General features: G+C 59.9%; 1 protein-coding gene across 1 annotated transcript; it reads right to left on the bottom strand.

Moving 5' to 3' along the window:
* Positions 1-10110: 10110 nt before the first annotated feature.
* Positions 10111-15497, bottom strand: CBX6 (chromobox 6). The gene is given in 6 exon segments (XM_056137394.1): positions 10111-10357; positions 10359-11089; positions 14672-14738; positions 14873-14938; positions 15117-15160; positions 15330-15497. Coding segments are annotated over 6 exon segments (1209 nt in total). The 5' UTR covers positions 15399-15497; the 3' UTR covers positions 10111-10125.
* Between the last annotated feature and the right edge of the window lie 10541 nt (positions 15498-26038).

Genomic DNA, 26038 nt, shown 5'->3' on the forward strand with positions numbered 1-26038 from the left:
GGCGAGAGAGCGCAGCCATCTCCCTCCCTGCGGCCCTGACTCAGGGACCAGAGCTGCCTCAGTTTCCCCATCTCTAAAGGGGGCCCAGAAGAGGGATCGGAGAGATTGTTCGTGCAGGAGTCCGAGGGCAGGGGCCCTTCCAGCCAGGCTGCCCTATTCCAGAGTATAACAGTGCCTGACCCTGGCTCTTCTGGGTGACTAATAAGAGCGTCCCATCCTCACCGCCCCCCTTCCCATCTCAGCTGGTGCTTCCTGCTTCCTGGGTCCTTCACAGCACTCCTAGGCGCTCAGGCGACATTGCCCTCCTGCCCCCCAGTACTGCTCCATCCTGACGGCTTCCCAAGCAGTGCCGGGGTGGTACCCCCAAGCGACACTCAGCATCCCCCCCATAACTCAGTCAGCTGCAGGTATCAGGGGGGCCCCCAAAGTGTATGTCTCTGCGAGGGATGCTGGAGTGGGGGGCAGTGCCCAGGGGCAGAGCACCCCCGGGTTCCTGGGGAAGCCCAGAGTTTTCCATCCCAGCTTTCTGTTTCCCTGGGAGCGACAGGAGGCGGCACGCGGTGGCCAGGGCAGGAAGGAGGCCATCTGGCCCGGGCAGGAGGGAGAGGGAGAGCCCGCAGGAACGGGTGTCCTCCTGGCAGGGTGCTGAGAGTTGGCTGAGGGGGGTGGGAGAGAGGCCAGCAGGAGTGGGCGCCTCCTGCAGGAAGAGGGGACACCCCGGGCTCAGGGCCCCAGGAACTCTGGGGGCCGCCTGGGATTTGGATCCGGGTGTCCGCTGCCTCCACTTCCTCCAGGGCTGGGGGCAAGGAGCAGCTGACCAGCACCAAGTGCTTCCGGGTCTTCCTCCCACCCCGGCCCCGACCCTCCACAGGCCCTCATGGGACCCTATGCCCCTGGCCACCTCTCCCAGCCCAGAAGTCCCAGAGGCCGGGCTCTGCCTGGCTCTGTGTCTGGGTTGCTGCCCCCACCCCGCCGTGTGTGCTGGGGTGGGGGAGACCCGCTTTGTTTTTGCTTTTTTTGGGGGGGGGTCACGCCTGGCGATGCACAGGGGTTACTCCTGGCTCTGCACTCAGGAATTACCCCCAGCGGTGCTCAGGGGACCATATGGGATGCTGGGAATCGAACCCGGGTCGGCCGTGTGCAAGGCAAACGCCCTACCCGCTGTGCTATTGCTCCAGCCCCGGGGGGACCCGCTTAGGCACAACAGGATGAGAAGTTGAGGTCTCAGCCCCTCCCAAGAGGACAGCTGTCCAGCAAGGCCTGCACCCCCAGAGAGGGAAGTTAGTGGGCCAGGAAGCCTGGGGTGGTACCTGGGTCAGCACTGGGGATTGAACTCCTGGCCTGTTGCTTTCAAACATGGGGTCTGGATGCCAGCCGTTTGGATGGCAACCTCAGTCCCATACTTACCCTGGGAGCAAGGGACCCTAGAAACCCACCCAGCACCTCCCTCCCCCAGTTTCCCTGACTGCCAGCTGAGCAACAGGAGTGGAGAGTGCAGGGGCCCTGAAGCCCGTGAGGGCGTGTTATCAACACATACCCATTCTATAGAGGTGGAAACTGAGGCACAGAAGAGCTAAGTAACATGTCCGTCCCCACCCCCCAGCCGGTCAGTGCCACACAGCTGAGTGCCCTCGCCCACGTGCCAGGCAGGAAGGATGCTGGCATGAAGGGACAGGTGTGGAACAGCTTTACCTTTGGGGGTCTCGCCTCCCCGACATAGATGCAGGGGGTCCTGTGCTCTGCTTGTAAGGCTTCCGTGAGCGAACCTGTATAACCCCCCTTGGCCAAGTGAGTCGTCCGTCCCCACCTTCCCCTTCACACTCACGGCACTTCCGGGGGCGCAGTCTGGCGGTGTTCATGTGTGTGCGTGTCGGGGGGTGCCTGAGCTGTGGGGTCACTGCAGTTCCCACATGTGCGATCGCCGAGTGGGGGCTGTCCCGCATCTTGGTTGTGAACCTGCACACGCCTGGCTGTGTAGTATTGGGGTCCCAGACAGCAGACAACCTGGTCGGCACTGTGGATTGAACTCATGGCCTCATGCACCCATAGCTCGGGTCTTGCCTTGCTCCTCGGAGCAATTCTAGCTCAAAAGGATGGAACCAGTTTCTTTCTTTTTCTTGAGGGAACTTTTTTTTTTTCCTTCTTGGGTCACAGCCAGCAATACTCAGGGATAACTCCTGGCTTTGCACTCAGGAATTACTCCTGGCAGTGCTCAGGGGACCATATGGGATGCCGGGGATTGAACCTGGGCCGGACGTGTGCAAGGCAAACACCCCTTAAGGGAACTTTTTTTAAAATTTTATTATTTATTTATTTGCTTTTTGGGTCACACCCAGCGATGCACAGGGGTTACTCCTGGCTCGTCACTCAGGACTTACTCCTGGCGGTGCTCGGGGGACCCTATGGGATGCTGGGAATCGAACCCAGGTCGGCTGCATGCAAGGCAAACGCCTTACCTGCTGTGCTATCGCTCCAGCCCAGGAACTTTTTTTTTTAAATTAATTAATTTATTTTTTGCTTTTTGGGTCACACCCGGCGATGCTCAGGGGTTGATCCTAGCTCATGCACCCAGGAATCACCCCTGGCGGTGCTCGAGGGACCATATGGGATGCTGGGAATCGAACCTATGTCAACCATGTTGGCTGCGTGCAAGGCAAACGCCCTACCTGCTGTGCTATCGCTCCAGCCCCCCGGGAACTTTTTAAAATAAAAAAAAAAAGGTGTTTGGGGGCTGGAGTGATAGCACAGAGGGTTGGGTGTTTGCCTTGCAAGCAGCCAACCAGGGTTCGCTTCCCATGTGGTTCCCCCAAGCACCGTTAGGAATAATTCCTGAGTGCAGAGCCAGGAGTAACCCCTGAGCATCGCCAGGTGTGACCCAAGAAGAAAAGGAAAAAAAAAAGGCGTTTGTTTGAGGACCACAGCGTTGGTGCTCAGGGGCCATTCCTAGCCCTGTGCTCAGGAGTCCAGCGGGCATGGCCAGGTGTCCTCCCTCCTGTGCTAGCTCCCAGGCCTCTGGCCTATTTTTTTTTTTCATGATGAAAAATGGTTTTGATTGAAACTTACTATTGTTGAAAGAACAAGAGACAAGCATGCAGAGATGTGACGCGTGCACAGGGGGAAGGTGGGCTCAGAGAGCGAGGGCCCCTTTTCTTCCTTTTTTTATTTTCTTTTAAGGGTCACACCCGATGATGCTCAGGGGTCCCTCCTGGCTCTGCACTCAGGAATTACCCCGGCGGTGCTCGTAGGACCCTATGGGATGCCGCGGATTGAACCCGGGTCAGCCACGTGCAAGGCAAATGCCCTCCCCACTGTGCTATCGCTCTGGGCCCCAGAGATTCCCTTTTCTGGAGGACTGTCCTCACCTGGCAGTGCTCAGGGCTTACTCCTGCCTCTGCATTCAGGGATCACTCCTGAATGTGCTGGAGACCACCCGGGTGCTGGGGATCAAACCCTGTGGGCAAGGCCAATGTCCTACCTGTCATACTATCGCCCCCCCTACCTCCCCCCCGCCTTTTTAAAAATATTTTTATTAGTGAAACACCATGAGGTACAGTTGTAGACTTACAAATTTTGGTGCTTGGGTTTCAGTTGTACAATGATCGAGTACCCATCCCTCCACCAGTGCCCATTCTCCACCACCACCAATCCCAGTATCCCTCCCATCTCCAATCCCCCCATCCCACCCTGCCTCTGTGGCAGGGCATTCCCTTTTTTTTTTTTTAAATTTATTCTGAATACCCATCCCTCCACCAGCGCCCATTTCCCACCACCACGGATCTCAGTATCCCTCCCACCCCCCAGCCCCCACATCCCACCCTGCCTCTGTGGCAGGGCATTCCCCTCTGTTCTCTCTCTCTCTTTTTGGGTGTTGTGGTTTGTAAAAGAGTTAAGTCTGATTTTCAGGGAGAAACGTTGGATGATTTACTTTCCATTGATCACTTTGTATATAAGAAGTCACTTTGTATATGAGGTTGTGGGCGTGGCTTCCGGAATCAGAGGTTGCCTGGGAGCTGGGGCAGCCCCAGTGCAGTTTGGAAAGAATGTCCTGGGGCCCTCTTGTAGGCTCGTGGTCATCGGGGTTCCATCTGGAGAAGGCGGGATGCAGCACCTACCCCATCTGGGACCTCCTGGTGATTTCGGCTCTTTTTGGGACCTGGAGCATTCTCTGAGAGGTGTGGCGCCCCCCAGGGGCATTCCCTTTTGTTCTCTCTCTCCTTCTGGGTGCTGTGGTTTGCAAAAGAGGCACTGAGTGGCAATCACGTTCGGTCTATAGTCTACTTTCAGCATGCATCTCCCGTCCTGTAGCCCAGAGAGGGTGGTGGAGTGACCTGAAGTCACACAGCTGGCAGAGCCAGGCCCCAGGTTGTCACAGGGTCCCCAGGCTGTCACGGGGCGCTGGGAGGGAGCACGGGGAGCTGGAGGTAGGCCACGCGTGGTCAGCCAGCCGGCACCTCCTCTCACCCATAGCCACTCCCACCTCTCTCCCACCCCCGGTCTCAGGAAGCCAAACTGGCCAGGGCAGGGGTAATCAGGGTCTTGGCCATGGGGGAGGATCGAGAACTGACCAGGAACGAAGGGGCTGGTCCTCTGACAGGGGTGAGAGGCAGGGGTAGGGGAATGCGAGCTGCAAGGCCCCTGGATGGGATCCGGAATAAGGCAGGGAGTGGAGGGGTTGGGGGGTGGGGTCTGGGAGTAGAGGGGGGGGTCCCAGTCAGTAGGGAGGGGTCTGGGCCAGGGAGTGGGGGGAAATCCAGGCCAGGGAGATGGGGGGTTTGGGGCCAGGGAGTCAGGGGGCTCCAGTCCAGGGAGTGGGGGGTCCGGCAGGGCATGGGGGCCCCGGGGGGACGTGAGCGGGCTCTGGAGGTGACTGCTGTCAGGGGTCAGGAGCACTGAGTGCTGTGGTCTGTGCACAGTCCTCTTTTTCCTCGCTGGCTCGCAGCGGGGCCTCTGAGCTTCAGAGCAGTCGCCCCGTCCACAAGAGCGTGAGCCGGGCCGGCCCCGGGGGAAGCTGTTAGGCCCACCAGAGAGCCCCTGGCACCGGCTCCGGCTCCCCAGTAGACCCCGGCTCTGCAGGGGGGCTGCCAGCTCATAAAGGCAGCTCCACAGCGCGGCCTTTGGGAGATGACGCCGCTTCCCTGCCGCTCGTTGAAGGTCACGTCCCGTGCGGGGGTCCTGTTCCCGTCCAGCGCCCCGCGTCCCTGTGAGTCACCGGCACACAGTCGCATCCCCCCTCCGATCTCTTTGTTCCTAAGAGACCTCAGAAGTCAGCAGACGCGAGGCGAGGCGCGGTAGACCAGGGCGACAGGCCAGACGCGCCCGCTCTCGGCTTTGTTCCCACCGGCTGACACCGGAGCGGAGACGCTTTGGAAGCCGGGGACAGCTGGGGGTCCGCTGTGCGCGCGCTTCCAGCTGGGCTCCAGGGCCGCTGGAACGTTTCTTGGAACTTTTGGAAATTGGGGGTGAAGCCAGACCTGCATTTGCTCCTGCCACGTGCTCTGGGAGTGGAACACACCGTGTGTGTGTGTGTGTGTGTGTGTGTGTGTGTGTGTGTGTGTGTGTATTTTCTTTTCCTTCTTGCTTTTCGAGTCACACCCGGAGATGCACAGGGGTTCCTCCTGGCTCTGCACTCAGGAATTATTCCTGGCGGTACTCGGGGAACCATATGAGATGCTGGGAATCGAACCCGGGTCGACTGCGTGCAAGGCAAACACCCTCCCCGCTGGACTATTGCTCCAGCCCCAGTGTGTGTTTTCTTTATTTCCAGACGTGGGCATTCAGGGACCACACAGAATATGCTAATTCAAATCTCAAATCCATGTCAGGGAAAGTCTAAGAGCTTTTTTTTTTTTCTTTTCAATTATTTAATTCCATTTGAACTGTGAGTCATTTATGAAAAGCCTTTTTTGAGATTTCTTTTTCAACCCACTCAGTAGTCTGCGTATTTTGGGGAGAGGGGCTACGCTCCAATTATCCGGGGGCAGTGCTTGGAGAGGGCCAGGTATGCCAGGGATCGAACTCAGGGCCTCGGGACGGACAGCACAGTGGGTAGGGTGCTGGCCTTGCGCGCAGCTCACCTGGGCTTGATGCCTGACAGCCCGAGGAGTGACCCCTGGGCAGAGGCAGGACTCAGCCCTGAGAACCACTGGGTGTAGCCCCCAAACAAGACCACTCGGGCCTCACATGTGCTGCAGGTGTCCCAGCACTCGGCCCCCCACAATGAGGGCCAGATTTCTCCTCATGCGGCAACAATGCCCTTTGCCCTTCCACCTGGGGGTGTTCCCATCTGCCTCCATGGCAGGGTGGGGTGCAAGGGCGTCTGACTCGGAGACCAGATGCCTCTGTGCTCGCTTGCGCCCCCCTCCCTGGCGCCAGCATCTCCAAACCCTTGGAGCGCACCTCTGAGGCCCAGCCGGCACCACCGTCCTCCCAAGGGAAGGGGACCCACAAGGTGATGGAGAGTGGGGTGAAGCTACAGGCTTCGGCAGGAGGGGCAGATGTGAGGAGCAGCTGGGGTGTGGGGTGCAGGTGGGAGGGCGCCCCCTGCAGCCTGGCAGGGCATGTGCCGGGAGGATGGTGGGTTCTGGTAGGTTCCCGGGGGGCCTAGGAAACCCTGTGGCTGAGAGGGCGGAGGGGCGGGAGGCATTTGGGGGTGAATCCAGGGCGGGAGCGAAGGGCCAGTCATGCGCTTTGAAGCCCGGGGGGTCTAGGAGGCGCTCACGGAAGTCCCCCCACCCTGAAGGATTTGAGTAGGGGGGGGTCCAGGGACTTCTGGGGCCCCCAGCTTGGGGATGCAGCACACTGCCTCCACCCCAGGTAAGCTCTGGGCTCCACGTGGCACCTGTTTTATCTTCCTGGGTGGGGGTGGGGACCTACCTTGAGTGTAGCGAGGCAGGGAGAGGGCCTGGGGTCACTGCAGGGCCAGCCAGTGGCGGAAGGAAGGAGACACGGGACCCCCAGCCCAGGGGCTGGCTCTGAGCTTCGGAATGTGACCATTTATTGGGGGGGGGGCAGGAGAGGGAGGCTTCACCCCCCTTCCCGGCATTGGTACGATATTGAAGAGCAGCGGAACAAAAACGTACAAGACGAGAAAAATTCGGCACAGCCCCGCCCTCCCCCGAAACAACCAAATCAGGAACGAAAGAGCCCAAACCCACCCCCCACCCCCACCTCCCGGGCAGTCCTTCACTGCCCAGCCCGCCCTGTGGGGGTCGCCCCCCTTGGCGGGCTGGGAGGCCACCCCCAGGCCCACTGGGCCGGGAGGGGTCAAGGGTGCGGGCGGAAGGGGGGCCAGGTTTAGCCAGCTGGGAGCTGGATGGTGGCAGAGAAAGACGGCGTCGCCCCACACCTGCACGGGACCCTTGGGGTGACCCGGGGGTCCCCTCCGCTAGGGCCACACGTGGGTCCAAGACCCATTTTGTCCGCCTCTGCATTCTTGAAATTAGAATCGAGTCTCCTATCTGCTCCTTCCCCTCTCCAGGTGGTGGGGGGGGGCGCAATCCCCCCACCCTGGCCTCGGGGTCCCCTTTAGCCCCTTCTGCCTCCAGCGGCGGGAGTGGGGTGCTGACTCCGCCAACCCGGGAGGTGGGCGCGCAGAGACCCCTTTCTTCCACCCCCTACTTGTCTGCATCTGGATAGGGGGGCGTCTGGGGAGGGGGCAGCAGCCCGGATCCTGGGGTCCCTCCTGCCAAGTGCAGATGCAGCCAGAAATGGAAGGAAAACCTCCCCGTGCACCTCTTTCTTCTACAAAAGTGAATCTTTAAAGCCTCCGAGGGCCAGGGGGGATGCCACGGGCCTAGTGTGCATGGAACCCCGCAGGTGGGACTGACCAGGCAGGGACCCTCTGGTCAGGCCTGGGCCAAGTGCAAAAAAAAAAAAAAAAACAAAAACAAAAACAAGGAAGGAAGAAAAAAAGAATAAACCCAACAGAACCCCAAAGCAGGAGGAGGCAGCCCACCACCACCTTTGGGGAGGCGGGACCCCACCCTCGGACAGGGCCTACCCACCCGCAGCCGCCTTCCAGGCCAAGAAGTGCCCCCCACACTTGGAAAGGGTGTGCCCCCTACCCCAGCATCTCAGGACGAGAGGAGAGAGCCAGAGCTCCTCCTGCTGAGCCTGAGGAGAAAGGGGGTGCGGGAGGACCCCCACCCCCACCCAGGAGAGGGGGCCGGAGCCCACGCCCCTCTTCACACCCGAAAACGGACCTTGCCTGCTCCCCAGCACGGGAGGGGCCGGCAGGAGGCACAGTGGGGAGGTGACTGATGCCCCAATATTAAACACGGACCAGCTCGGGCTTTGGGGAATGGGGCGGGGGGGGGGGGGGGGTTGGGGAACGAGTCACGTATAAAAATAAAGCGAACCAGACGGCAGCCTCTGCCCGGCTCTTAGGCAGACAGCAAAGCAGCTAGGGCGCTAGGGTGGGGGGCTGATCCGTGCAAGTGTTGGGGGCTGCTGGCCTGGCTGACACCCCTGGGAGAGGTTGGGGGCCTCCTCCTGACCCTGTGCCCATGCGCCCGTGTCCCGGAGGGGGGCCCTCCCAGAGAACACAGTTCCACCTTCCTGAGCCCGCGCCCCCCGACTGGCCAGGGACGCTGGGGGGGTGTGTTAGGGTATTGGGGAGGGAGACACCCCCAGGGGGCTTCAGGGGAGACCCCAAAAAGATGCCCCCCATCTCAGCTCCCCTCAACCTCCACGTTTCTGGCCCCTGCCACTGTGACCTGGGAGGGTGCGCAATCACCCCCCCAAGTCCTCACATGTGCAATCACCGCGATACTTTGTTTCTTTAAATATCTCTCCCACCCGCCCCGCCCCACCCCACCCCTAGGAACCCCACAGTATTTTTTTCTATTTCTTTTTTATCCCCTCTTTTTTTTTTGTTTTTGTTTTCTTGCAAAACTAACTCTCACTTTCCTGTCATAAAATCACCTCTGAAAACAACTTCTTTACAAAAAAAGGTCACGAATGCCACGAACTCTCTCTCAGAAACACGTTTTCTATGGGGTCACCTGTCTCGGCCCCCCCCCCGGGAGGGGGGGAGGAATCACCTCTAAGACAGAGGAGACATACCAGCCCTTGGGGGGGGACGGGCCACTTGGCACTTGGATGGCCATGAAGCCAGCACAAAGGGCGGGTGGGGTCCAGGAGAGCCCCCCCCCAAGCCCGGGAGGCGGGGCAAAGGGAGGCAGGGAGGAAACCACCGCACACTTAGGCCTTTGCTACCTAACCGGGTCTCCTCCGGCCCATTCTCCTACAGCTTCTCACTCCTTCCACCCACCTGCGCCCGCCCAAGGTCCTCTGGAAGCAGCACAGGAAGGGAGATGGGGGGATGGGTGGGGAGAAGGCCTGTCCTGGGGGGTGCCGTCTGCCTGCCTCTCCAGGGGGCTGTGTCTGCTAGCACCTCGAGAAGAACCGGGTGCAAGAGCCGCACCCACGGGGGCGCTGGGAGTGACAGGAATGGCCCAGGTCTTGGACCCTGTTTTGTGGGATTGAGCCGGAGGCCCACAAGGATGCGACAGCACCAGGTGACAGCGGGGGACCCGAGCGGCTCCTGGAAGCACCTTTGGTGGAAAACCGAGGGCCTGGGGGGAGAGGGGTGCGGGGAGGCCCCTGCCCTCCCCGCTCCCCACCTTCCCGATGGGAGTCAGGAAAAGGGGGGCCTCCAGCGCAGGCCCGCGGAGGGGGGCGCGGCCCTCGCAGCTGCCAGGTTAGCACCGAGAAACCAGCCGGGCAAGAGCAGGGGGCAAGCTGGGGAGAGGCATGGGGCAGGGGCGAGGCGAGGAGGGGCAGCTGGACCTCGGTTGCTGGGGGCCCCAGCGGGCCCTACTGTGCGCAGGCAGGGAGGGCGCAGAGAAGCGGTGCCCCGGCCCAGCGCCCTCGAATCTGGTCGAGGACCGCCCCTCCCTCCGGGCCTGGGACTTGGGGGGTGCTCCGACTTCCGGGCCCCGGTGCGGGGCTGGAGGGGGCTGGGGGGTCCACACGCAGTGGTTTGGAGACGAGCAAAGCACAGGCAGAGGGTCGGCGGGAGGGGGGGGCGCGGGCGGGCGGGGCGACGCACGCACGGGCGGGCAGGGGGGACCCTGGACCGCCCCGCCCAGCCCGGCCTCGCGCGGTGGGGGGGAGGCGCCCCCCTCACTTGCCGGCCCCGCCGCTGCCGCCCCCCGCCACCCCCGCGGCGGCCACCTTCTCGAAATCCTCGGGGCTGCAGAACTCCTTGATGGTGACCGTCAGCAGGTTGCTGGTGACGTCGGTGACGACCACGTTGGCGCAGGGCGACATCTCGGGGCGCCAGTCCCCGGCGTCGGCGGGGGGCTCGGGGCCGGCGGCGGGGGTGGGCGCGGCCGGGCCGGGGGCGGCGGCGGCGGGGGGGCGCGCGCGCGCCGGCGACCCCCGGCTCGGGCTGGCGGGACAGGTCGAGCACCTCGGGCTCCCGCCAGTGCGCGCGGCCCGGGGTCTCGGGGAGCAGCTGCGGGGGCGCGTCGTCGGGGTCGGAGGAGGGCGGCGCGGGCGACGGGCAGCCCGAGGAGCCGGAGCTGCGGGCGTCGAGGGGGGCGGCGGCGGGGGGCGCGGCGGGGGCGGCGGGCGCGGGGGGCGGCGGGCCCGCGGGGGGCTTGTAGAGCGCGAACGAGCCCAGCTTGACGTGGCGCAGCTGCGTCCGCAGGACGCTGTCGCTGAACTGCTTGCTCTTGCCGATGACCCGGTTCCGCGACGGCACCTTGGGGCGCGCCAGGGGCCCCGCGCCCGCCGCCGCCGCCGCCGCCGCCGCCGCCGCGCCCGCGGCCGGGCCCTTGTCGAGCACCTTGAGGTTGAGGATGATGCGGCTGCGCTTGGGCTCGCGGGGCTTGACCTTGCGGTTGATGATGCGAACCGTCTCCGAGAAGGGCGAGATGGGGGGCCGCAGCCCGGGGCTGCCGCCCTGCGGGTCGGGGCGCGGCAGCGGCCGGCGGGACATGCGGTGGCAGCGGCGGATGTCCTTCTTGAGCCGGTGCACGGCCGCGCTCGAGTGCAGCTTGGGCGACGAGGCGCTGGCGCTCGGCTTGACAGAGAAAGGCACATCGCTGACGCGGAGCGCCTCGGCCTGGGCCTGGGCCCGCGCCTGCGGGGGGCAGAGGGAGGCCGTGGGTCGGGGCTTCCCGCCCGCCGCTCTCCTCTGCGCACCCCGCGGGCCCCGCCGCCCGGGCTCCGACGAGAGCCCGAGCGCCTCGCCTGCGGGGGCTTGCCAGGGACGGGGTGCGGGAAAAGGGGGACCCGAGCCACCCGGCGCGCCCCCGCCCCCCGCCGCGGAGACCAAGCCACCGCCCACAAGCCCCTGCCCCGACTCGCTGGCACTGCGCCAGCAGCGACCCACGGGGACAGACGCGAGCCGCCGCCGCCCCACCGGCCCGGGAGCGCCCGCGCTGCTACACTCTGCAGGGCCCCAGGCGCCCTCGCCTCGGAACTGCCTGGACCTCAACTTGGCCTCGGTCCCCTCCCCTCCCCCGCCGATCCCCCCCAGACCTCCTCCTCTGAGCTCCCGGCCCCCACCCCCATCTGGATCTGAGTCCTGAGTTGGACCGCGGGGACCCATGCAGGCGGGGCCAGGAACTGCAAACCCGCCATCCAGCCGCTGTGCCAGGGGTGTGAGCTGCCAGGGACACTCTCCCATCTCCCTGTCCCCCACCCCCCTGCCAGCTACATGGGGGTCCCCCTGCCATGCTGGGTTCAGTGCCAGGGAGCCCCCGAGGCCATTGAACCTGCGAGCACCTCAGCCAATCTCCCCTTTGCTGAGGACTAACAATCCCAGGAGGCTGATGCATCCTCTGCAGCGCGCTGGGCCCCTCCCCCCACCATGGAGCCCAGTAACAGGCGGCAGGGGTGGGGGGCTACAGGAGCAGAGATTGGGGGGGCAGGGCCTGGATTCTGGATGCAGAGTCACCGGGCTGGCTGTCCCAGGGGGGTACTGCAGCAGGCAGTAGGGGCAGAGCGAGCCTGGCGGTGAGAGAAAACAGGGCACAGAGGCGTTGACGCTGTGCCGGGCTGGGGGGGGAGGAGGTCCTCTACTGTGGGGGGATGTGTGAGGGTCCCAGTGTGTGCCTTGAATCGGGCCTCTCGGGTGCTGCTGCTTTAGCCAGTGCCGGGGAGGAGGGGGCATGCCCAGGTCCAGCCAGGCCACCGTGGACTCGACCACAGGCCCCCAGAGAGGTATTTGGTGGCTGATGGGCAGCGTGTGTCTGTGGGGACAAGTGTACCTGAATGCAAGTCTCCCTCCCTGGGTTCTCACCAGGCCGCCCTGCAACAATCTCCGTGGCCACTAGGTGGCAGCACACAGGGCGTGCCCACCCCTTCAGCTCCCAGCGGTTGGGTGGGGGGGGGGAGGGGGGGGTCGTGTCGCGCGGGCTCCCGGGGATAAGGAGCACACTGGACCCAGACCAAGGCGGAAGAACGCCCAGGGCCGGCAAAGCCCGGGGTAGGGGCTTCAGCGAGTCTCGCAGGAGCAACAGTTGATGAAGATGCAGCAGAAATGCAGTGCTCCAGTGCAAGTTTTCACTAGGAAAGCCGACAGATTCCTGGGGCGGGGGGGGGGGGGGCCCTGTCGTGAGGGGGTGGTCTCTCCTTTCTCTAATGTTTGTGTCCCAAACCTGCTAGAAGGGCTGCTTCTTGCTTCATAACTAGGAGGTATTTCTACAGGGGTCTTTCCTAGGAATACTCAAGTGGGGGCAGGCCTGACAGCGCTGGGTGGGGGGGTGCATGTGATATCTGGGATCAAACTCGGGGCCTCACACACGCAAAGCACCTGCGCCAACCCCACTGAACTCTCCAAAGTTAAGGCACTGGCCAGGCATCCTACCTGGTTTGATTCCCTGGGGTATCACATACAGTCCTCCTAGCCGCCAGGGGTCACTCCTGAGCCAAGTCAGGAATAGACAGCCCCCCCTTCCCGTTCCCCTCCCCTCAAGGGGTAATTTTTAAGGGTCCAGTGTCCTTCTTATCCTCTCTGGGGCCCTGAGTGAGAATCCCCTGAGAGAGCCCCAAGCTGCCTGAGGATGACAGCAGGTGGCAGGCCAGTGGCCCTAACAGCGGAGAGGTTCGTGGCAGCCGGCGTGGATTCTGTGACCCTGGGTAAACTGTCCACCCTGCTCTGCTCACCCCCTGGTGGAACATAACGGAACCCTTCCTCGTTCCGGCAGGAGACTACAGTGGGTGATGTGAAGGGCAGAGGCTTCCGGCCGCCCCGGCCAATGGACTGGCCACAGTCCTGCCACTGTCTAGGTCCCTTAGGCCTCTAGTCTGCCTCTCAAACCCCGAGTGTGTCTGCATGTGTGTGTGTGTGGGCAAGGCGGGCACTTCCCCCCTCCCCCAATCTGCAGGGGTCCTCTCTTCGCACCGGGATGAAGTCAGAAAGGCCAGACAGTGGGACTTCACGTTAAAGGACTTCTTCCCGGGCCTTGATTTTTGCATCTGTGAAACGGGGATAATACTCTCCCCTTTGGAGTCGGGGGCTGGAGGGGATGAAGGAGACGATCCGATTGGGGGTGGGGGTGGGATTCAAGGCCCAGAGCTCAGAAACCAGAGCAATCAAAAACAAAAAACACCAAAACACCAAAACAAAAGGCATTCTGTCCGTCAGTGACCATGCGCCATTCCACGCGCCACCACTAGAGGACGCCCCGGCAGCGCGGAGAGGCTGTCAACCAGCCGGGGCCCTGGGCAGCCTCAGCTCAGGACCAGGGGTGCTGAGGGGTTAAGGCAGCACCCCGCCTCCCGTGTGTAGGTTGGGGGGGGGGTCTCAAATGTGCCATTCTGGAAGCCGATGTTTCCTCTCACTTCTGCTTTAAATCCAGAGCAAACCTTGACATCTACGAGGGGGGAGGGTCCCAACCCACCCTCCCGGAGCTGTGCCCCTTCGGAAGAAACCAGAAATGGGTGGCCCTGCCGTCTCATTTCGGCACATCCACGTCTTCCCGTGAAAAATCACCCATAGGCACAGGCTTGGGGACGGGGGGTGCAGAGGTCTCTACAGTCATAATTCATGGAGGGGGCTCCCGCCCGCCCTTCCTCACCAGTAACGGGATAAAATGCACCCCAAACACTCTAAGATGGCTTTGTCGGGGGATGGGGTCCTCCCGGGGAACTGCCACCCCCCACCCGGCTCCCTAGAACCTGCAGAAACGGGGTGAGGTGGGCCCTGGCTCCGAGCCCAGCTGCCCGGGCAGAGGCTGTGGGCGAAACTCCAAGAAGAGATTGTTGGTCAAACGTCCCTCGCTGGCGCCCCTGGGGGGGTGGGGGGAGCTAGAGGTGAGCCCCAAGTGGCTCCCTGCTGCTTGCCCTGAGCGCAGCTGACCCCTCCAGTTCTAAGCTCTGCCGCCCCCCGGAATGGTCAGCGCCCCCCGTTCCTGCCGGGTCCTGGGGTCCGCGTTCTCCCCGCTTCCTAGGGTGCTCGAGAGCCTGACGTTTCCCGGGCTGCCCCCTCCTCCCAACGCCCAGGCCCCTCGGGTTGAAGCTGCAGCGGGCTGAGGCCTGGTGCCAGGGGCTTTTCGGGGGGCTCCCGCCACCCCAGGACCCGGCTGGGGCCCCGCTCTGCAAAGGCCCGCCCAGAAGGGCGGCGGCGGCGGCGGCTCGGTCCCTCCCTGGCGGCCACGCGCGGCGGCGGCGCCGGGCCGGGGGGCCCGAGAGGGGGTGCCGGGGCCGGCCCGGTTACCTTCAGCAGGAAAGTTTTGGGCTTGGGTCCCCGCTTCTTGGGCCCGTACAGCTCACGCTCCCTCTCCCTGCGGGACCGAGAAATGCCACAGGTTAAGCGGGAGCCCCCCCACCCCCATCCCGGCCGGGCCCCGCCGCGCGCCGGCCGCCCCCCGCCCCCCGCGCGGGGCCCCCGCACCCCCCGCCGGCCGCCCCAACTCACTTCTGCTCGAAGGCGGCGATGAGCCGCGAGTCCAGGATGTTTTCCTCGGGCTCCCAAGTGCTGTACCTAGCGAGTCACACACGCACAACGGGAAAAATTAAAAAATGAAAACCCGACGGGGGGCTGGGGGGGGGCGGAGGATGCCGGGCTCCCGCCGGGGAGCCAAGGTGCGCAGCCCCCCGCCGCCCGCCGGGGCAACGGGAGGGGGGAGGGGGCGCGCCCTGGGGACCCCCGCGACACTCACTTGATGGCCCAGCCCTTCCATTTCACCAGGTACTCGATGCGCCCCTGAAAAGAGAGGGAGAGGCGAAGAGGGGGTGGGGGCGGGGAGGATGCGGACAGGCGCGGCGGGGGTGGCCCTGGGGAGGGGGGTCCCGGCCTCGGCGGGACCCGCTCGGCCCCGAGCGCCCCCGGCCGCGCCGCGGGCCCCGGCGCTCGGCCCCCGGCGGCCGCTCACCTTGCGGATGCGCCGCTTGATGATGGATTCGGCCGCGAAGACCCGCTCGCCCACTGCAGACAGCTCCATCTTGCTCCGCGGCGCCCACAGCCCATAATACTCCCGGCTCCCGCGGCCGGTGCCGCACCGCTCGCGCACGCGCCGCAGCGCTCCAGGCCCCCGGCGGGCACGCGCGGGCGCGCGCGCGCCAGCTGCGGGCCGTCACGTGACCCCGGCCGGCCGGCGCGCCGTTGCCAGGGCCTCCCCCTCCCCCGGGGGCGGTTGCTAGGGAAAGGGAGCGCTCGCGGGGCCGGGGCGCGCGCCGGCTCTTAAAGGGGCCTCGCCGGGCGGGCTGGCGGGCGGGCAGCGGCGGCCGGAGACCCCGGCTGGCTCGGTTGGCGCGGGGTCCCGGGGAGGGGGCGGGGTGCCGGGCCGTCGTGTTCCCCCTCCCTGTCCCCCCACACACACCGTTTCCCCCCCTTCTTTCCGCACCCGACGCTGCCCAGGGGGCCTCGGTCCCCTGAACTCCCCCCCCCCCACACACACACCGGCCTGTGGAGTTTGCAAACAGTTAAATATGATACAGCAGAAATGCATTTGCTGTTGCCTGGCCGGGCCCTGCGGGAATTTCTTTAAAACAGAGCCCCAGCACCACCTTATCCATTATTTATGTATTCGTGGGAGTGTGGTTTTGTAACCAGTTCAGATGAATTAAAACAAAACAGAGGGGGAAAAAAAACGCCACCGCGGGAAAGGGCGTGGGGGCGGGCTGCGGTGTTCGAGCCCCCCACCCCACCCACCCCACCCCAGAAGGACCCCGTGTGTGCATCGGGGTCCCGGGCCCGCACCTGTCTGCACCCCAGAGGCCGGGTGGAGACCTCAGCGGGGCGGGAGGGCCGGGGCCGGGCTGCCGGGCCGCGGGTCAGCCGCCGGTCACTCGCAGCCTCGCGTGCTGTCGCCGTGCTCTCTGCTCCTCGGCCCGGCGTCCAGGCAGCTGGCCCCAGCCAGGCTCGGCCAGGAGGCAGGCGGGGACAGCAGCCCCCCCAGCTTCGCAGATGGGGGGCCTGGCTCCCAGGGGGGAGGGGAGGGTGCCGATCGCACGCCCAGTAGCCCCGCACCCGGATGGCTCCGTTTCTTTTCATTCTGAGTGGTTTAAACTTTTCTTTTATTTAGATCACACCCAAAGCCGTGCTTTGCAAACACATTTTTAAAAGCCATTCGCTGCGAGGCCCTTCCAGCCGCCGCCGCCGCCTCGGGGGCCTGCGCAGGCATTGGGATTGTTTTCGCCCCGCCGAGTCGGATGCTGGAATCCGCTTTTCTCCATGATGCCGAGGGAGCAGCGGCCTCTCAGAGTCAGAAAATACAGATTTCATCCTGGTTTCCGCGGGCGGGGTGGGGCGGAGCCGGGAGGGAGGGGGATCGGCAGAGGGGCGGGGGTCAGGGCTGCCTCTTGGACGTGCTCTGTGTTAGAAATGAGTTTGGCCTTTCTGGACGGGAACCTCAGTCCTTCTGGAGGGACACTCAGGGAAGCTGCGGCTTCCTGTCTCTGCCAGTTATCACCTTGGGGTTCCCCTGCCCCCCTTTAAAAACTGCACAGCCCGAAGATGCTGTTCGCTGCAGGCTGAGGGGGCCACTGAGCTCTCAGACATGTGTGCACGTGTGTATGTGCATGAGTGTATGTGTGTGTGCGCATGTGTGTATGTGTGTGAGAGTGAGTGTATGTGTGTGTGAATGAGCATGTGTGTATGTGTAAGAGTGAGTGCACACGTGTGAGAGTGTGTATATGAGTATGTATGTCTGTGTGTGAATGTGTATGTGTGTAAGACTGTATGAGAATGAGTGTGTGAGTGTGTGTGAGTGTGCGTGCGTGCACATAGGCTTGTGCATGTTTTGAGGCTGAAGGAAATCTCTGCTTGGCTTGGGTGCCAGGGACTGAACCCAGGTCAGCTGCGTGCAAGGCAAACGCCCTTCCCGCTGCCCCATTGGCTCCTATCCTAGTATTAGCTCATTTAATGCCTGTACCATTCCCTTGTTGGTGCTCTGGTCATTCTTCTCGCACTGCGGCGGGTTCCAGAGGCGAGAGGCGCTGATGCAGGCAGAGCTTAGCTTCTGTGTCCCGTGTCCAGCCCTGGCGCATCTCCAGTGGCCCCAGGACCCTGTCTGTGGTGTCCTGTGACCCACGAAGCTCAGGACCGAAAGGTGGAAGACAGACCCCGAGATCTCGCTGGTCGGCCTCCCCCTGGTACCACGTGCTGCGAACCAGCGCGGCCGAGAAAGGCTACGGAGCTATTTTTAGCAGGAGGACAACAAACCGCTTGGAAATATGCCTGAATCCGGTCGTAACCGGGCAAGGGAGCCTGGAACAGCGGGCGTGGCGGTGGAACCTTCTGGAAATGCCGTCTCACTCAGTTGTTCCTCCGTCAGAGCATCGTAGACGCTAGAAGAAGCCTCCGTCCCCAGCCAACTTGTGGATGCTTCTAGAAGAAAAGCCACTTTCTCTTACACGGCCAAGTGTCCTTCCGAGGCATCCGCTCCCTGACCCCCCCCCCATCCTGCATGGCCCCTTCCTCAATACCCCTAGAGCTCTCGGGACTCAGTCCTGGGGCTGTGTCTGAAGCTTCATTGGCCCGCGGTGACCTGGCCACCTGCACGGCCTCGGTCAGGAACCCAGGGGCACCTCCGGTCTCGCCCCAATTCCTCCAGTGAGGTGTGAGCTTACCAAGGCCAGGGACAACCCCCCAACATATTCCGTGAAGACCAGACAAGCCACCCCTGGGTGCCAGGCACATACCCCTCACTCACAAGACCACACAGCAGGGAGGAACTGGCAGCTGGGTGGGCCACTCTGTGCAAATCCTTTGAAGGGCCCCTGTCACAGATGGGACCCACAGGTGGCAGGCACAGTGGGCAGCTGCCCCGAGCTGAGCAGCAGGAGCCGCAGGTGCAAAGGCCCTGGGGTAGGGCCTGCTCAGTAATCCAGGAAGGCAACCAGTGGGGCTGGAGGCGACGGGTGGCCTGGCCTGGAGACTGTGTTCTCAAGGCGGATGGGGTCTTAGAGGCAGTGCAGAAGGGGCTCGGACTTCTAGGAGAGTAAAGGGTGTAAGAGGGGGGTACTCTAACTCCCACAGGTAAGGTGTGAACTAGAGAGAGCGCCCTCTAGTGGGAGAATTGGTTTGGGTGCATGGGTGGCAGATCACCCCCAAACAGAACCACGTGTCCCTTCCAGAGACCCCTCTGCTGATTGAACCCGGGGGTTCCCTCAGGATCCGGCCACAGGCTGCCCTCCCCGTCGACTAATCCGGAAATCCAGGTACAACTAGGGGGTGAGTCCAGCTCATAAATTTATGCACCCCCACCCCTCCTGGGGGACCCACGACCAAGGAAGGCAGGTGGGGCTGCAGAGAGGGCGGGCAGGGGCCTGGGCCAACCTGTCTGCTTCCTGCTCTTCCTGTTTGGCTGGAAACTGTTTTCTTCCAAATTCTTCTCAGTTGCATATATGTGTGTGTGTGTGTGTGTGTGTGTGTGTGTGTGTGTGTGTATGTGCATGCTATGGGGAGTTATCTCTCAATTCTCTCTTTTTTTTTTCTTTGCTTTTGGGGTCAAACCTGGCGATGCTCAGGGCTTCCTCCTGGCTCTGCACTCAGGAATCACTCCTGACAGTGCTTGGGAGGACCCTATGGGATGCTGGGAATCGGACCCCGGTGGGCCGCATGCAAGACAAATGCCCTCCCTGCTGTGCTATCGCTCCAGCCCCTCTCAATTCTCTTTTGCTACCCCGCCAACAAGGAGCTGGGAGGTGCCCAGAGAAGGGAACTCGGCAGTGGGTTCTACTCCCCAGGGCTGTGGGGGCTGTGGGGTGGCAAGGGGCATGGACTGGTCCCCGCGCCCAGGGCCCCTACTCTCAATGGCCCCCCCCACACTGTGTCCCCTCCCTCTGGCTTTTTCTCCTGGTCTGGACCTCATGGGGCCTCCTCGAAGCCAGTTTGGACCAAAATCTTTTTTTTCCTTTTGGATTTTGGGCCACACCCTATGTGCCCAGGGCTTACTCCTGGCTCTGTGCTCAGGGATCACTCCAGGGCAGTGCTGGGGGGACCACATGTGGTGCTGGGGATCAAACCCGGGTCAGCCACCTGCCAGGTGAGAGCCTTAACCCCTGGACTATGGCTCCAGCCCCAAAGCTGATCTGTTATAGCAGTCCTAGAGCTCCTGACAAAGTAAGATTTCTTTTTCTTTTTTTTTTTTTTGCTTTTTGGGTCACACCCGTTGATGCACAGGGATTACTCCTGGCTCTGCACTCAGGAATTGCTCCTGGCGATGATCGGGGGACCCTATGGGATGCACCCCGGTTGGCCGTGTGCAAGGCAAATGCCCTATCCACTGTGCTATTGCTCTAGCCCCCCAGATTTCTTTTTCTTTCTTTTTTTATTTCCTGGCAGTGCTGGCGATCCAACCCAGCCCTCCTGCATGCTGGTGTACACAAAGCAAGGTTTCAATTCTTGGGGCTGTAGAAGGCTGTAGAGGCAGGAAAAGGCATTTGCTTTGCACATAACCAACCTGGATTCTATCCTTATCACCACCAGGAGTGATCTCTGAGCACAGAGTCAGGAGAAAATCCCGAGCATTGCTGGAATGACCCCAGTCCACCCTCTGACTCCCCACCCCACCGAAAGATCAGCTACTAAGAGGTTTGGTTGGAAAATTCTTTTAACTTTCCGAGCTTTGCTTCCTCAATGCCTAGTTCACAGAAAAAAACAGGAAAAGATGCTGCCAGATGCTATACCCAGCGAGGCAGCCCAAACCCAGGCTGGGGCGCCGGGGTCCCCCACATTCCTGGGAGGAATTTTTCAGGTCGGCAGAGCTTTTGCTGAGCAGGTTGGCCATGGTGAAGGACAGGAATGTCCTGCCATGGACAGGGAGCTGCCAGCTGGTGGCCCTCCTGTCCAAGCAGGTTGCCCTTCGTCACCACGAAGTGGCCCCCAGGCTTAGAGAGAGAGAAAAGGTGGTCGGGCCCTGACCTTGCAGGTGACTGACCCAACTTCCATCCCCAGCATCCCATATAGTCCCCTGAGCACTGCCAGGAGCGATCCCTGAGCTCAGAGCCAGGACTAACCCCTGAGCATCACTGGGAGAGACCCGAAACTCAAACAAACAAAAAGTCTATGCAAGGCTGGAGCACACGCCTGGCATCAGAGGCCCTAGGTGTGATCCCCAGCACTGGATGGTCCCCTGAGCACTACTGGGGTGACCCTGGTGTCCACCCCATTGCCAGGTGAGAGGCGAAGCCGGACCAAGTATCTGCAGGAGTGCTCCCTGGGCTCCTGAGCACTGCTTGGAGGCCCCCTCATCCCCGAAGGTGTGTGCAGCAAAGATTATTCAGTGTGTGTGTGTGTGTGTGTGTGAGGAGGGGGTTATTCAGGGGCCAGAGAGACAATACAGTGGGGAGGACACTTTCCTTGCATGCAGCTGACCTGCGTTCAATCTCCAGAACCCCATATGGTCCCCCAAGCCTTACCAAGAGTGATTCCTGAGCACAGAGCCAGGAGTAAGTCCTGTACAGACCTGGGTATGTTCCCCCCAATATATATATTTGTTCAGGGGTTTGCTTGAGTGTAAACATTTAACACCCAATTTATTAAGGTTACACATAAAGGGAGGAAATCCAATTTGTCCTTAAGCTTTTAATTTCAGCTTACGTGACTTATAATTTTAATTATAGATCTAGCAAATTCGAGCAATCATCTTTAAAGGGGACTTTGATTAATCTCTGGTCTCCCTCGCTAGACTCCGTGATACGTTTCATATCTCACTTTCCACCACATGCAAGATATCTAACTTCCTCGGTGTAATTGGCCTCCTGACCTTCCTAAGCATTTGAGCAATTCTTATCAATGTAACAGGCTTGGCCAATAAACTTGGCAGCTGTGCAGCTTGATAAGCCATCCCTGTACTGTATGTAAAGGAGAATAAGCCCGAGTGTAGATCAATTACTCAATTACTGACAATTAAAGCAGGATCACAAGGCAATCCAGTTTTCAAAGAGACTGAAATCCCTTCAAAAATGATTTTTTTTTTTTTGCTTTTTGGGTCAACACCCAGCAATACTCAGGGGTTATTTCTGGCTCTACACTCAAGAAGTATTCCTGGGGGCTGGAGCGATAGCACAGCAGGGAGGGCATTTGCCTTGCACGCAGCCAACCCGGGTTCAATTCCCAGCATCCTATAGGGTCCCCCGAGCACCACAGGAGTAATTCCTGAGTGCAGAGCCAGGAGTAACCACTGTGCCTCATCGGCTGTGACCCAAAAAAATAAAAAAAAAAAAAAAGGAATTATTCCTGGTGGTGCTTGGGAGACCTTCTTCTTCTTCTTCTTCTTCTTCTTCTTCTTCTTCTTCTTCTTCTGCTTCTGCTTCTGCTTCTGCTTCTTCTTCCTCCACCACCTCCTCCTCCTCCTCCTCCTCCTCCTCCTCCTCCTCCTCCTCCTCCTCCTCCTTCTTCTTCACACTCCTGGCGATGCTCAGGGGTTACTCCTGGCTCTACACTCAGGGATCACTCCTGACGGTGCTCAGGGACACTGGGAACCTTCTTCTTCTTCTTCTTCTTCTTCTTCTTCTTCTTCTTCTTCTTCTTCTTCTTCTGCTTCTTCTGCTTCTTCTTCTTCTTCCTCCTCCTCCTCGTCCTCCTCCTCCTCCTCCTCCTCCTTTTTCTTCTTCTTCACACTCCTGGCGATGCTCAGGGGTTACTCCTGGCTCTACACTCAGGGATCACTCCTGATGGTGCTCAGAGACACTGGGAAATTCCTCCTCCTCCTCCTCCTCCTCCTTCTTCTTCTTCTTCACTGGGAAACTTCTTCTTCTTCTTCTTCTTCTTCTTCTTCTTCTTCTTCTTCTTCTTCTTCTTCTTCCTCCTCCTCCTCCTCCTCCTCCTCCTCCTTTTCCTTCTTCACACTCCTGGCGATGCTCAAAGGTTACTCCTGGCTCTACACTCAGGGATCACTCCTGACGGTGCTCAGGGAGACTGGGAACCTTCTTCTTCTTCTTCTTCTTCTTCTTCTTCTTCTTCTTCTTCTTCTTCTTCTTCTTCTTCTTCTTTTTCTTCTGCTTCTTCTTCTTCTTCCTCCTCCTCCTCCTCCTCCTCCTCCTCCTTTTTCTTCTTCTTCACACTCCTGGCGATGCTCAGGGGTTACTCCTGGCTCTACACTCAGGGATCACTCCTGACGGTGCTCAGAGACACTGGGAAACTCCTTCTCCTCCTCCTCTTCCTCCTCCTCCTCCTCCTCCTCCTTCTTCTTCTTCACTGGGAAACTACTTCTTCTTCTTCTTCTTCTTCTTCTTCTTCTTCTTCCTCCTCCTCCTCCTCCTCCTCCTCCTCCTTTTTCTTCTTCTTCACACTCCTGGCGATGCTCAGGGGTTACTCCTGGCTCTACACTCAGGGATCACTCCTGACGGTGCTCAGAGACCAGAGACACTGGGAAACTCCTCCTCCTCCTCCTCCTCCTCCTCCTTCTTCTTCACTGGGAAACTTCTTCTTCTTCTTCTTCTTCTTCTTCTTCTTCTTCTTCTTCTTCTTCTTCTTCTTCCTCCTCCTCCTCCTCCTCCTCCTCCTCCTCCTTTTTCTTCTTCACACTCCTGGCGATGCTCAGAGGTTACTCCTGGCTCTACACTCAGGGATCACTCCTGACGGTGCTCAGGGACACTGGGAACCTCCTCCTCCTCCTCCTCCTCCTCCTCCTCCTCCTCCTCCTCCTCCTCCTCCTCCTCCTCCTCCTCCTTCTTCTTCTTCTTCTTCTTCTTCTTCTTCTTCTTCTTCTTCTTCTTCTAGTTCTTCTTCTTCTTCTTCTTCTGCTGCTGCTGCTGCTGCTGCTGCTGCTCAGGGGTTACTCCTAGCTCTACACTCAGGGATCACTCCTGACAGTGCTTAGGGACACTGGGAACCGAACCCGGGTCGACCGAGTGCAAGGCAAATACCCTCCCCACTGGACTATCAATCCAGCCCCTCCTTTCAATATTGTAGAAACATAAAATTACAAACAAAACTGCTTTAATGTAAAAGCATCAATGCTGGGTCAGAACAACAGGACAGCGAGGAGAGCACCTGCCCTGCATGTGGCCGACCTGGGTTTGATCCCCAACACCCCACATTCCTCAGCACCCCCAGACCCCCGAGCCCACCAGGAGTGATTCCTGAGCTCAAAGCAGGGTCTTTTGACATTGCTGATCTCAGTCCAGACGTCCTGGAGGGAGAAGTGTGTTCTCCCCGGGGCAACAATGGGGGCTTGTTTGGGGATATCTCCTCCCCCAGCCAGTGGGTGCCACGTGGGGACCCCCGGGATCCTCCCAGGGATAGAGGGGCTCTCTCGTGCTTCTCACGGGGGGGGGGCGGGAATCTCATTGCAACCGGGACCGCCCGGGGTCACTCACACCAATGAGTTTAGCCCCAGACAAACTTTGTCTATTCCTGACGGTTTGAAACTCCAACTCCCTTCCCACTCAGTGATGAGATTTTGTTTCGTTGTCACTTAAGATATGAAAGTGTCTTAAGCGGAACCAGGGGCGGCTCCGTGGCCAAAAGCCGTCTGCCTGGTGAGAATGAGGCCTCAAGTCCGATCCCTGCCCACTGAGCAGTCCCAGCAACTCTGCGCCTAGGCCAGGACAGGGGGGGTGTCCCCAGCAGCCATTATGTGCGAGCACTGAAAGATGAGTGTCAGGCCTCCAGTGAGAACCAAAGACAGAATATGTGCAAGTCCCAAGGCTGAAGAGCAGACCACAGCTCAGGGAACGGAGGGGGGAATGAAATTAAATATATATATACATATATATTATGCATACAACAACAACAAACATTCTCCTTGTTCCGTTGTTCATCGATTTGCTCGAGCAGGCCCAGTAACGTCTCCATCGTGAGACTTGTTATTGTGTTTGGCATATCAAATACGTCATGGGTAGCTTGCCAGGCTCTGCCGTGCGGGTGAGATACTCTCAGTAGCTTGCCGGGCTCTCCGAGAGGGGCGGAGGAATTGAACTCGGGTCGGTCATGTCGACCGCGTGCAAGGCAAACTCCCTACTGCTGTGCTATATATATATATATATATATATATATATATATTTGATATTCATCATGATCTCAATGGCTGACATTTATTGAGGCCAACTGCATGCTCAGAATAATTCACTCAATTCTCCTGACAGCTCTTGAGATAGGTACTGGTATTTCCAAAAAAAAAAAAAAGAAAGAAAGAAAGAAACTATAGCCCAGAGAGGAGAAGTAACTTACCCAGAGTCACCCAGCCAGGCCCATGGCCACGGTCACGTGACTCAGGATTCAAACCCAGCTCTGCCCTGGGTAATTGGAGTTTTGCCTTTTTTGTTTTATAACCCTGATCAGACTTGCAGAATGATGCAGACCTGCTGACTACTTGGGACTTTGCCTCTCATGATCGCCTCCCTCCTCCCCGCCCCACGCACACACATGTATACATGTGCATACACACACATGCACACACACAAGGATATGTGCACACAAATATGCGCACACACATACACACGCACACACAGCATACACATGCAAGCACACATGAATATACATATGTGCACACACAGATGAGCGAACACACATGAATACAAACAGCACACATATGCACACACATGCACACACACTTGGACACACCCTGCGTACATGCGGACACACACACTTCCACCTGAGCTTGACTTCTGCTGTTCCAGCCTCTGCCTGGGAGTGGGTCCCCTTCTGTCCCATCCTATTAAGTGGATCTTCATGGTTTAGGAAGTGGCCTTCTCAGTTCAAAGAGATATTGGGGAGACTGTCATTGTCACTGTCACTGTCCTCCCATTGTTCATCAATTTGCTCCAGCGGGCCCAGTAATGTCTCCATCGTGAGACTTGTTGTTACTGTGTTTGGCATATCGGATACGTCATGGGGAGCTTGCCAGACTTTGCTGTGCGGGCGGAATACTCTCGGGAGCTTGCCGGACTCTCCGAGAGGGGCGGAGGAATCGAACTTGGGTCAGCCATGTTGGTCGCTTGCAAGGCAAACGCCCTACCCGCTGTGCTATCGCTCCAGCCCGCTGGGGAGACATTTTAGCCAAATATAAACCACGGGCTTCTATCAGGAAGCTTTTGCTATACAACAACATCCTTCCAAATTCAATGTTTCAAAATAATATTTATTGATTTTTTGATTTATTGAAGTTTGTATTCACTTAGGGGTGGGCTATACCCGTCTGTGCTCAGGCCTTCCTCCTGGCTCTGTGCTCATTCTGGGATCACTCGGTTGGTGCCCAGCGGTGCTGGGGACTGGAGCATCTCAGTAGTTGTGGCTTATAACCTTGAACTGTGAGTGAAGCTCTGTCCCAGGCCTCTGGGGGCGCCTAGTTTAGCATCATCCATCATCTGAGCTGCCAAACAGAGGAACAGTGTTTACAAACTGAAGATCGTGTCCGCCTGATTGGGAGTCGTGCCAAATGTCATTTAGGGTGAATGCAAAAAAAAAAAAAAGAAAAGACCAGTTGGCACTAGCAAGGCCTTAGGCAGCTTACTACTCGTCAATATTTCAGGAAAAAGCTTTTCAAGGATCTGCTCCAAAAACAAACAAATCAAACCCAGCAGAAACACAGTGTAAGACTAAATCAGGAAGCGCCCTGGGAGAAGAGTTTAGTATTTAGGGCACCTGCTTTGTAAGCATATGGTTCAGAGTTCAATCCCTGGTGCCCCCACA

Source organism: Sorex fumeus, unplaced genomic scaffold (genome assembly GCF_029834395.1).
Source record: "Sorex fumeus unplaced genomic scaffold, SorFum_2.1 ptg000125l, whole genome shotgun sequence".
Classification (NCBI taxonomy): Eukaryota; Metazoa; Chordata; class Mammalia; order Eulipotyphla; family Soricidae; genus Sorex; species Sorex fumeus.